Source organism: Maylandia zebra, linkage group LG12, assembly GCF_041146795.1.
Source record: "Maylandia zebra isolate NMK-2024a linkage group LG12, Mzebra_GT3a, whole genome shotgun sequence".
NCBI classification, from domain to species: domain Eukaryota; kingdom Metazoa; phylum Chordata; class Actinopteri; order Cichliformes; family Cichlidae; genus Maylandia; species Maylandia zebra.
Genome location: NC_135178.1, coordinates 24858779 through 24871473, shown reverse-complemented (window position 1 = coordinate 24871473; position 12695 = coordinate 24858779). Strand labels below are relative to the sequence as shown.

Below are 12695 nucleotides of genomic sequence, written 5' to 3'. Positions count from 1 at the left end.
TACACATGCGATGCGGTTCAGACTCATTCTTCAGTGGCTGAATTAGTGGCTAGTTCTCTTTGCTTTTGCATCTTGCTGCTGATCTTAGTTTTCATAGGTATACTTTGTGCTATAAATGGTACATGGACTAGTATTTGTGTGGTACAGCCCTTTTCCTAACAGTCATGCACTATGTATTGGCCCTGTGACACATTTTTATGTGTGGATTGGAGGAGCCGGGGGATCGAACCACCAACCAGTCTTACCATTACCTGTTTGTAGCCTTCCTACATATGGATTTCCTCCTTGGTGTCTTCTGTATGTCATGAATGGGTGACAGACCCATTTCATCTATAACACTGACAACAATTAAAGTGTTCCTGCTCCCTCTGCGGAGAGGGGGCGTCTGCTGCCCGAATAAATGCAGAATGTGAGAAACGAAAAAAATACATTGATCTGGAGGTGTTGCGAGCTATATATACACAGCAGGAACAGATATTTTTGGTCACAACACACATCTATGCTCGGTGTGACACTTTCCAATTTTTACCCAATAGTTTGAGTTCACACCTCTTGGCTAAGCTATTGCTTTGTGTGTGTTTGCGTGACAGCGAGTGGGAGTTTGTGTGGATTAGTGAGGTGTAAGCGGGCGTTGTTTAAACTGTCCACCTGAGAGGAGACCATGTGTTGTGCGTGCACACATGTGCGTGTGTGGCCTGCTTGGCTGTGAGTCAATCAAAGCGACTGGATCTCAGCGAGCCGGTGGGCTCATCTGTTCCAGTGTAGCTGTAAATTACTCACAGTGCCAAACAGGCTGTGGAAGTGGGGCGTAAAGTAATCAGAGACAGATTTGGTCCCTTTTCAATCAATGTAAACACTCGACACATGCATGCACACATGTGCGTTTACATACACAACATGAAAAAGAAAGAACAGACTCTAAATCTAAAGAAACGCAGGGGCTGTGGATGTTTTGTGTGGGTGTGCGCAAGTTTCAATAACCTGATTATGGTTCAAATTTTCACTGTTTTTTAAAGATTCAAATTTTTAAAAAGAAGTTTATATGAACCATATAAAGATCTGGAATAATCTTTTTAACTTTGACAATTGTAATTTTATATTCTGTTTATTAATGCTCATCAGCATTACTAAGGCCTTTTGCAGGCAGCCTTTGCAGTCCTTTCGACGTTAGCTATGTTAGCGGCCGACATCATCCCCGACATTTATGCTTGTGTGTCATGGATTACGCGTTAATTACCGTGCGGTTGTGTTCCACTGTTTTACATGTGGTGCCAGCCGATAGAAATTAATAAAATGCTGGGCCTTTTTTCCCCTCATCTCCCAGATGTTTGATGCCGCCCTTTTTTCAGGGGCAAACATGCTCTTCTCTCAAGTTTTATCTCTTCATTGTACATTCCCTGCCCTGCAACAAACTGGCCATCTGTCCAGGGTGTACCCTGCCTCTCGCCCTATGGTAGCTGGGATAGGCTCCAACCACCCCCACAACCCTAATAAGGATAGGACCATGTGTCAGACACCCCTGGTTTATGGGGTGGGGTAAGTTAGATGGTGGTGATGATTAGAAAAATGATCCATCATCATCATCATCATCATCATCATCATCACTGCAATATTTATCAGTAAAGCTGTAATATCAAAACTTGCACGCTGTCTGAACTCTGAACATTGATTGGAAATGTTTTTGGACCAGTACCTCAACAGGTAATTTGAAGAGCATACACAAGTGTTTATACTAAGACATTTCTTTAAATAAACCAAAGTCCAAAGTAAACATGTTTTTCACCAAAGTTTGGTTCTGCTTTTCTTAGAAACCCCCTGTCCAGATCCTAAGATTAGTATCACAGTTCAGAATTTTCCACACCTGCAATTACAAGAAGCAGTCCAGTAATTATTTGAGCTTACACATCTAATATCACTCATTTTGGTAGGACAAGATGCAGATGCCCTGTACATTTGAATTGCAGCAAACTGCAAACAGCTCTCTGTCAATGCCCTTTTTTTTCACTGGGACATCGTTGGTGAGCTGACTCAACGTGGGTTTTCCTGTAAAATTTCAAATTTAAGACTTGAGATTATCGGCGGATAATTCAATAATGCTGGATGTCAACATTAAAAAATGACTGCTGGAGACATGAAATGCACTCATAAAGCATCAGGTGGATATACTCACTTTGGAGGTGTTTGTCGCTTGGTGCTGCTTCAGAAAGAAAAACAAAAAACTCCAGCCTGAATACGGTTTCATCTTTTGCCTTCGATTAAAGCGACGACCTCCCGAGCTTGCTGACACGCACACGGAGCAGCCTGTGTGGCTGCAGCACTTTTAGTTTCTGTCCTATTGAGCCCACTTCAGATAACTGTGACGCTCATTCTTATTGTAAGACTAATGATGGGGTTTTTTTGTGTGTGTGTTTACATCATCTCATCAGTGATGCTGCTGTGACTCACCTCGCTTGAATACCGGGGTGGAAGGTGACCTCAGCTTTTTTAAAATATTATATCATGTTGGATGAGGTAACCTGCACTTGTATATCAAGCTGTGCAGAAGGTTAGAACAGTTGGCCATGCATCTTATATGAACATGTTTTGCATACACACAAATGTAGGTGTGTACTGTACACACACACATGCATACGCAAACTAACATCCCCCTTGCACCGCAGGAATTAAAGGAAAGGGAAGGGGTAGATTTTTCCACTGACCTCAGTCCCAGCCAATCAAACAGCAGGCAGTCTCAGGTCTGTTCCAATCCAAACCAATCAGAGATGATGATGATGAGCTCACACTTCTTTCATATCCGGGCCCTGATTCGCTGCCGTCGTACGACCGTGTGAGGGAGGCAGCCTGTGCGCTTCACATGGGAGCTTGTGTCACACATACAGAAGCAGCCAGGCAGTCCTGTTTGGGAGCTGCTGAGAGAAAAATTTTGCTGTCCTGGTGCTTTGGCATCTACTAAGCATCCGCACCATCATCAATTATTCACAGACTCAGCAGTGCATCCCTGTGCCTGACTCTGTGTGTTCACATGCCAATCTGTGTCACCGTGTGTGGTCACAATATGCTCGCATCGGATCTTTGGGGAGACACGTTTCTTCCGCTTCTCTGTCAGAATCTGTTTTTCTTCGGCTTGGTTCTTTGGTTATTTGCAGGGCAAGAACGCAATGCTTCACTTACAGACTCTGCACAGCTGATTTACTTGGAATTGAGCTCTGCGGGCTCCTCAGGTTGAGGTCTTTTAACTGGCGGGAACTGCCTTTGTTTTACTAGCTGTCTAGTGTTTTCATTGACTGAGCAGTATACCGGACTATAAACCTGCACCTTTTCTGCTTCTGGATCGGTTTGCTTGATTTGTCAAAATGCCTGAAGCAAATTATTTGCTCTCTGTGTCCTGGGGATACATACAGGTAAGATCCCTTCTTATATTAGTGTAGTTTTTTTATATATTCATATGCTTCACACCTAGTTTGACGTGATTGCTTAAATTAATTTTCATCGAGAGGACGTGGTTTTTTTGTAACTTTCATCCCTCAGACCAGTTGAGATATACGAAGCACGTCATATATCTCCTCAAACTGTTGCTGCATTGGTGTGAGATTTCTGGGTCCGTTTTCCATTTTGATGCATTTGATGTGAAGAGCCAATGTTGTACTCGCATGGTGCTGCCTGGGTGTAATTCACAGAAAAAAATGATAATTTAGGTGACTTTGGATTCAAGAGCAAAGATGTTTTCGCAAAATCTCTGGATCGTTATTTCCATTCTGGTTGTTTCAAAGGTTAAACGGCACAAGTGGCCTCTTAGGTCAAAGAAAACAGCAACTCTTAGGTCTCTCCTTTTTAGGTCCATAATCTTTTAATTTTACTTTATACAGATATCTGGAAATCTTGTAGGTTGCATTTTTATTTATATGTTGCTATTTTTATATGTTTGTAATTATTGTATTTGTCGCTTTTCTGCAACAATGGCTGCAAGTGGCTCGCAGCCTCTGGTGTCATCATTATAAAAAAGCCTGTGGGTGTTCTTAAATCGGACTGAGCTCTAAAGAGACTCCTGTGGTGTTATGGCTTGCTTAAAGTGATCAGTATGGCTTTACATAAATCATTGATATACACTGTGCATTTTACAATTTCATAATTAAATTCATTCATAATTAAATAATGCATTGAGGGGTTTTTTAAATATCTGTTTTGTAACTTTGTGGTTTGGAACATCAGTGATTTAAAGCGTTTGCCTCCACATCAATCAATTTGGTTTTCAAAACCAAAGCTGCAGCTAAATTTGGGCCTGCCACTTCAATTAGGCACCGGAGAGCTAAGAGCAAATGAGGAATAAATAAATGCTGTCAGTTTTTTCAGGGCAGCAGCCCTCTAAATCTGTGTGTGTGTGTGTGTGTGTGTGTGTGTGTGTGTGTGTGTGTGTGTGTGTGTGTGTGTGTGTGTGTGTGTGTGTGTGTGTTAAAGTGAGAGAAGGTGAAATTTCTGGGAATAACTACTGTATTGTTCCTTGAAATTTTAAAAATCTGTCTGCAAAAGACTGTTGCTATTAGGAATGTGTATGCCATCAAATCATCTGTTTTCTTTACATGCATAGATTTTTTTTTTTCACGTTCTGGAACTTGAACTATGTTTTCAGTTTCTGTTCTTTACTTGAAAATGACATTATTAAGTGCCTCTGAACACCTCTGACCTGAAAAACCAAGTAATTGTGATTATGCCTTTTTCCGAGACACTGAACCCATTATTCATATACGTGTGTGCTCCGCTTTCAGTTCAAGAGGATGTTGAATAGAGAGCTCACGCACCTCTCGGAGATGAGCCGCTCTGGGAACCAAGTCTCTGAGTTCATCTCCAACACCTTCCTGGGTGAGTGATGACACGGGTAGATAGACTCGCCCTCCTTCCTGCATCGTGACAATCTTTGTATTCACTTTTCTGTTCTTTTTTTTCTGCACTGTGTCTCTCCAGACAAGCAGCATGAAGTCGAGATGCCATCCCCTCAAACGCAAAAGGAGAAGGAGAAGAAGAACAAGCCCATGTCTCAGATCAGTGGGGTGAAAAAGCTGCAGCACTCATCCAGCCTCACAAACTCGAACATCCCTCGATTTGGGGTCAAGACCGAGACCGAAGATGAACTTGCTAAGGTGTGTTTGTGTGCATAGTTTACATAAATATAGTGCACAGTGTGTGCAATTTGATGTATATAGTTGAGGGAATTTATTTCTGATCTTATCTCATTGTTTTTTGGGGTTTTGATTTTTTTCAGGAGTTGGAGCATGTGAATAAATGGGGCCTTAATGTTTTTAAAATCTCCGAATTTTCTGGGAATCGACCACTGACAGTCATGATGTACACAATATTCCAGGTAAAGACTTCCTTCTTCTGTTTTTCTGGCTCTTTTGCTGCTTGATGAATCCCCAAATTGTCCAAATCGTCTTAATTGTAATCCCCCCCTTTATTTCTTATTTGCAGGAGAGAGACTTGTTAAAAACTTTTAAAATTCCACTTGACACCTTTATAACCTACCTGATGACCTTAGAAGACCATTACCATGCCGATGTGGCCTATCATAACAACATCCATGCTGCTGACGTCACCCAGTCAACTCACGTGCTGCTATCCACCCCTGCCCTTGAGGTGAGGTGCAAGTGCACGCACACACACAAAGACATGGAGCACTCTTGTACACATGCATTGACATGCATATACTCACAAACACGTAGGCCATGCTTCCACAATCAGCTTCAATCAAACTCCTTCTCCACGTCCAATCAATGGCTCTAAACTTGAAAGGGTATTTTTATCCAGCGAGCTGACTCTCGCATCAGTGCCCTCCGCTCTCCCTTCAACACTTGCTTCTTCTTCTTTCCAGGCTGTGTTCACAGACCTTGAGATCCTCGCTGCCATCTTTGCCAGTGCAATTCATGACGTGGACCATCCCGGAGTCTCGAACCAGTTCCTCATTAACACCAGTAAGCCTGAATATGAGTGTTAGCAACTGTGTCATTACCAAGTATTCACAAACGCACACACTCTGGCACAAAGGTGAGAACATGCACATTGATGCCTCTGCTTCGTTAGCAAGCATACATATGCACACACTCTGCATTATAAATATAATTTCACTCATAAATCGCATTTCATAATTAATCCAAACTCTGAATTGATTCTTGCATCAACTCCAAAATGTGCAGGTTGGGCTTAAACACTTAGTGCCTGCACACATGCACGTGTTTACCAGCATGTTTTTTGCAGGCACGTGTGATGGCTTTGACATGTGATTCCAAAGCAGAGGAGTTCAAAGAGACGATCAATAATTGCCCTAATCCCTGTACTCAACATCATTCAGGATTCTTAGGAAAACGTCCTTCTGAGGACAAATGTAGCCACACTATATGTGCTGACCTCAATATTTTCTTGTTTACATCAAGCGGTAGCTAATCAACGCTGAGAGTCTTATTTCTTTTTATAGGCCATTGCATTTTGGTTGCTAAATTCCAGTAATCTCCATTGTTGAGTGAAGGGTAGACATCACAAAGACAGATTTATCAAAACCTAAAGAAATAAAAGCCAGATAATCTGTGTGACTCACTAACACCAAGAGTAGTGATAGAAGCATCTCAACTGAGCTTATAACCATGCCAGACTTGCATGCCTGCTTCATGTTGTTGTGTTTGTTAATGTATCCCTGAGCTAGACACTAAACCCCTGTTATCTCACTTTAACTGACTCACTTGCTTATGGTTAGCAGTATCACAAATATCACCTTAATTTGGCGGTTTAGAGGAAAACTCAAACAAAAGCAGTTTATATCCACTGGGCACAAATGCATAAGAGTATTACTAACACCAGCCTCAGAACAGAAGGCACACTATGCAGTCGCATACACGTAGCACACACATAAAATGTGTAGTGCTTACCATAAGCCCCAAATGGGGAATCCCTGCAGTAAAGGCAGTGTGAGTCATCCTTGTTAAGTGCCACCAGAATGATCTGCTGTCAGCCAGAGAGCAACGGAGCAGGATCCCCTTTCTCTGTTCTGCTGCTCGGTTTCACTGTGGCCAAGACTAATGCATCTTAATGGAAAATCTAAATACAGCTAGAGGTCCTTCAAATGACCGCGAGTGGGAAATCTCTCAGCGGTAAACATGATGGGGCTTTCTTCTGCTGCTCATTCACCAAGGAATCCATAGCAGCACACATAAAATTCAGCAAGACACCATTAGAGAAATTTGTTGCACTAATAGGCGATTGTTGCACATTTATTGTCTTATGGATCTAATTAAACTGAAATGCACAGTTTAGAATTGCTGTTCCCATCTATGGTAATTTGTATTTGGCAGTATGGTTTTGGCACATGCACATGTGTGGAAAGCACAAGGCACTGAGAGCAGCAGCAACACCTCCAGAACAGAACAAGAGCAGGCATGCATGACTGCAGACACTGATTTAACAGGACAAAGCATGAAAAGGAAGAGATGGGGTGGGTTACAAAGTGGCGTGCAGCATGTATCAACTTAAGCTTAGCCTAAAAGCAACTTGAAAAGAATTTCCAGTTGGATGTACAGAAGTGTACCAGCGGACTTATCAGCTTCCTGCTAAGTTTCTGCAAACTAAACTAACCAACGGTTTCCCCCCTGCAGATTCAGAGTTGGCACTGATGTACAATGACTCTTCCGTCTTAGAGAACCATCATCTAGCAGTCGGTTTCAAGCTCCTGCAAGAGGAGAACTGTGACATCTTCCAAAACTTGACCAAAAAACAAAGACAATCACTGCGAAAGATGGTCATTGACATCGTAAGTGAAAAGAGTTTCATCTTTTGTAATAAAGGCTGAGTAGAAAGCCTTGTGTAGTATATTACGTACAAATTAAGCGACAGTGTTCTTTGCTGAGTACTAGTAACAGTTTGTTGTTGGTCTTTATAAGGTGCTAGCTACAGACATGTCCAAGCACATGAATCTGCTGGCTGATCTGAAAACAATGGTGGAAACTAAGAAAGTGACCAGCTCTGGTGTCTTACTGCTGGATAACTATTCTGACAGGATACAGGTAAAACTGGCTGTCTAATATCCACGTCTCTGTTGTAGTATTTCCTGCTGCTGTCTATATTGTCTTTTGGGACATTGGCGCTGTGTTTTAGATTGTGTTACCGGTCACATTCAGGTTCTCCAGAACATGGTGCACTGTGCAGATTTGAGCAACCCCACCAAGCCTCTGCAGCTGTACCGGCAGTGGACGGATCGCATCATGGAAGAGTTTTTCAGCCAAGGTGACCGAGAACGGGAGAGGGGCATGGAGATCAGCCCCATGTGTGACAAACACAATGCCTCAGTAGAAAAGAGCCAGGTAACACACACACAGGCAGATAAGTGTACTGTACTTGTGTGCTGTGTAGACACACACTGAGAGTCCTGTTTTTCCTGCGTGTCCTCTGTAGGTTGGATTCATAGACTATATCGTCCACCCTTTGTGGGAGACGTGGGCTGACCTGGTCCATCCGGATGCCCAGGACATCCTGGACACATTAGAAGACAACAGAGAGTGGTACCAAAGCACCATCCCCCAAAGTCCCTCCCCTGCGTTGGACGAGCCTGAGGACAGCACTCGACCTCCGGGAGGGGACAAGTTCCAATTCGAGCTCACCCTGGAGGAGGACGGGGAGTCGGACACTGAGAAAGACAGCGGCAGCCAGCCAGAGGAGGAGGAGGAGGAAGAGGAGGAGGAGGAAAACAGCTGTACTGATTCTAAAACACTCTGTACGCAGGACTCTGAATCAACAGAGATACCTTTGGACGAACAGGTGGGGGAGGACGATGACGATGATGATGAGGTAGTAGAAGAGGGAGAAACACCCTGCTCACAATCATGTGTTGTCGAGGAAGAGGTAGCAGAAGAGGAGGAGGAAGAGGAGGAAGAAGAGAAAGCGAAATCCCCTGACACATAGCAGTTTATGGACAGCATCTGATTAACTCTTCTTCTTAGTAATGACAGATGATTATTTATAGAATATTTTTTGGGTTTTGTTGAATCTGTGTGTGGTTTTTATACATCCATGTTTCTGGTTCCAAAGCGTGCGCTGCTCCCCACCTTGGCCACTCCTCCCTGCCCGCTTTGTTCAGACACGCCCACTGGTACTACTTCAAGTTTTTTTGCACTCAGGAAAACTCCTTTCCATTCCCATTTGTACTGAAGTGGTGTGTCTTTATTTCACCTTTACAGCCCCCTCCCTTTTACAGGCTTAAGTTTGTGGACCAGCAGTTCAGTCTCCTCCGTGCTGTTCTTACTGTACGTAACATCACGTTTTCCTCCTTTTCTGCTTCGTCTCAGCCTCGCCCGAAGGTTTGCCAGTGTTTCCGTGTTTTATTAAGTGCCCATACTCTACAGAGACAGTTGTTGGCGTGTTCAAGGAGAACCTCCCTCTCGGTTAGGTCATATCCCCCCCTCCCGCTACAAATTAGGAGGCACGTTATGCTGTCATCCGGTCGAGAAAACCTGACGGGGCGCCGCAGAGATGAAAGCTGCAGCACACCGGGGAACTTTTTGAGACACATTTCTGCTGTGGAAGTCTTCCTTGAAAACCTGACTGACACCAAGCTCAAATCGAAACGGCTGTGTCGCTGTCCTAGACCTCTTTAATTTTTTTGTATCGTACTGTATGTAAGATTCAGATATTTTCTAGAATTTACTTTTGCAATCTTAGGCTCTGTTTTGTTAGAAATAAAGAAAACGAGGGCACTTTTGGAAACTAATGGGGGAGAAACGTGTCGTAGATATTCAGTGTTTTTTTGTTTTGTTTTTTTTCTTGAAGGGGATATCTTTACAGCTGGGTTACATTGAGTGTTCTGAGCTGTTTGCACTTGCTCCAATAGCATTTATACTACTATTTCCATGCCACTGTACTCATATTTGGTTTGTCCTGTCAGTTTGAATTTTGGAATTCATTCATAATAACTATTGTTTTTGGTGAGCGTCTTCACCGAGAAGGAAGCGTGAAAGCCGAGGTTTTCACACTTCAGTTACATTGTTACAAGCCTTTAAATTTAATTGTCGTTGCCTGCAGTTCTTTTGAACACATCCTAAGACAATGCAATGCTTTGTAGTTGATACAAAAAGCACCTTTTTTAGAAGCTTGTTTAGTGCTCCAAGTATACAGAAATAGAAATGGTATTATAGGGTGATTTTATACAAATGCTACGAAAGCTTTTTATCGTCCTTCTTTTCATTTTCTTGCCCTTATTTGACACGCACATCAAGAACTGCTGCTTTTTTCCAGTCACTGTGTTTTCTTTTACCTGTTGTAAATGTGCTTTTCATCACGAACACATTTTTGTTTTTATAGGGTTTTTTTGCCTACACGACGTTAACTCCAGTTACTGTCTTTGTTTTCGACAAGACAATCAGCTCCATCGTGCAGTCGTCAGATATCCTCTACAGATATCCAGATACTCTTGCACAGATACATATATTCGTTTATGATTACATTTTTTGTTTTATTTAAACTCGCCAAAACGCGTGCGCACATAGGCTTGAACGTTGTCGCCCTACATCACAGCCAAAACTCTTCACTTTTTTCTATCATATTTTACGCCTCAATTTATTATTTATTGCTTGATTCTTTTTTTCCCCCTCTGTGTGTGTGTGTGTGTGTGTGTGTGTGTGTGTGTGTGTGTGTGTGTGTGTGTGTGTGTGTGTGTGTGTGTGTGTTTTTTGGTTTTTTTGCATTATGAAGATGGTACAGTAAATATTTTACTGTAGCATAGACCACATCGCAGGCTTGCAGGTTACAATATCCAAATATACTTTTTAACCCCAGTGTACATACAATATTTAAAAGAAAATCCACCTCTTTAAAGAAAAAAAAACCACTTGAAGTACTGCACACCGCTTTTTAAAGAGTGCTCGTTTTGATTATGTGTCATTTTAAAACTTTTTATTTAATCTTTCATTTTGTGCCAATACTTTTCTTTCTTTTTTCCCCTCCATCCTCACCCAGAGCCCTTACCTGTAATAAAAAATTTTCTGGTTTTATCGCTGTTTACAAACATATATTTATTGTGCTGTACATAATATATAATTATTAATGTTATTACTATCATAATGCAGTTTGCTGTAAATGGTTGATTCTTATCATCCCTTTTGGTGATGGCGTGGCTGTATTATGTACCTCTTGTTGAGAGAATGTTTATTTACACATGAATTTCAGTGTAAAAAAAAAAAAAGAAAAACAACAAAAAAGAAAAAAACAAAACAAAAACGATCCATCGACATGTTGCTTAGCTGAGAAGTAGCTCAGTGAAGAGAGAGGGAAAGCCAAATTGTTTTTTTTAAGAAAAAAAAGAAACTGTTCCTTGGCCCATGGGCTGTGCCTTAAATTCAACACTTCATTTACTTTTAGCCTTTTTATTTTTTGAATTCTCTAGTTCTCTTTTTGCTGCAGTGGTGAATCTTTTTGGCTTGGGTCGGCCCGATCTCCTGCTGAGAAAAGTTGCCTTTTCCACAATCACAGCCAAACACGGTTTGCTCTGTCTCGCAGCTACGGCGCTGCTTTGAAAATACGCCGTCGGTGCAGACGTGTGCGGAGACTCGGTTCGACCGCAAGCCTGAGATTTACCACATGAGTGATGTGTGGCCTATAGCCAGCCGGATGTCCCCAGAGTCGAGTTTGCTGTAGACCTGGTCTGAACAGCTCACACTTCCTTTACGCTCTGCCTCTACACTCACAGATGTGATTCAGCCTGTCAGGAGACGTGATGCGGGAGTCGCTTTTTTGGCTGCCGCATCACCTGCTTCTGCGTGGCTGTCTCGCAGCTACAGAAACACTGAATGGGGCGCAACAGTAGTGTATAGCTGTTGCTTGACTACGGCCCTACAAAGCACAGAGGCTTCGAGACACATCTGCATGTTCAGCCACTGCTGCATTAATTATGGCTGAAACACTGGCGGTGTGTTGCTTATCTATGCTCTGCCCGCACGACCACTCACATTACTTGCAATATCCAAAACCACTGACATCTCTCTGCCTGCACAGGAGAAGGGTTTATTATATTTGTGTAGTGAAGGGAGGGGTGGGGGTATGGGGTGGGATTCAAGGGGTTTGGGCGACTGCATCATTGTCCTGAAACATGGACTCTTATTTTGACACACATACTGTAGATTCTAAACAGCCCTGGACCAATGGAAATAGTGGGTTCTTTTCTCATTATGTGTTCTATTTTTTTATGGTATGAAAGGAGAATACAAACTGTAACTTTAAGACAAAAAAAAGAAGAAAAAAAAGGTCTTTGGGACAATTATATTTTGGGTTATGTCTTTAGAATGCCAACTTGTCTGGACGTTTCACAGGACAATTACAATTTTATTTTAATGGATTCCTTGTTAATTGCAGTCTATTGGATAGCACTGTAGATCATACAACTTTATGTAAAAAACAAATAAAAAGAATGAAAAAAGTTTTTATATGCAATGGATTAAATAAAAGCATGGGTTGATTCTGCCTAATCACTTCTTGCTTGGATTGTTTTTTAAGGTATTGGAGAATTGAGTCACAGTTTCCTCATAAAACAATCTCTTCATACCTACTTCAAAAGAATCAGGGTTCAGCAAGACCACTTGTTGAACTCTGAAGGTGTCTCATAAGGTGATTGAGGCATAAGTTTTGAGCAGTGAAAAAATAGAAACTTTTTGCTGATATGAATATAAGCG

General features: G+C 42.1%; 1 protein-coding gene across 10 annotated transcripts in view; it reads left to right on the top strand.

The window, feature by feature from the left end:
- pde4d (phosphodiesterase 4D, cAMP-specific) overlaps nt 1-12491 on the top strand; it is a 207250-nt gene extending 194759 nt beyond the window's left edge. For 9 of the 10 annotated variants that reach the window (XM_004547216.6, XM_076890942.1, XM_023155644.3 and 6 more), the window contains 9 exons: nt 4764-4857; nt 4960-5135; nt 5258-5356; nt 5464-5628; nt 5864-5963; nt 7635-7789; nt 7920-8042; nt 8157-8339; nt 8431-12491. In XM_004547216.6, coding sequence (XP_004547273.2) covers nt 4764-4857; nt 4960-5135; nt 5258-5356; nt 5464-5628; nt 5864-5963; nt 7635-7789; nt 7920-8042; nt 8157-8339; nt 8431-8937 — 1602 coding nt within the window. In that variant the 3' untranslated portion in view covers nt 8938-12491. Of the gene's footprint in view, nt 1-2844; nt 3402-4763; nt 4858-4959; nt 5136-5257; nt 5357-5463; nt 5629-5863; nt 5964-7634; nt 7790-7919; nt 8043-8156; nt 8340-8430 lie in introns of those variants that run through there. The other variant, XM_012918038.5, reaches the window with a different exon arrangement.
- The last annotated feature ends 204 nt before the right edge of the window (nt 12492-12695 follow it).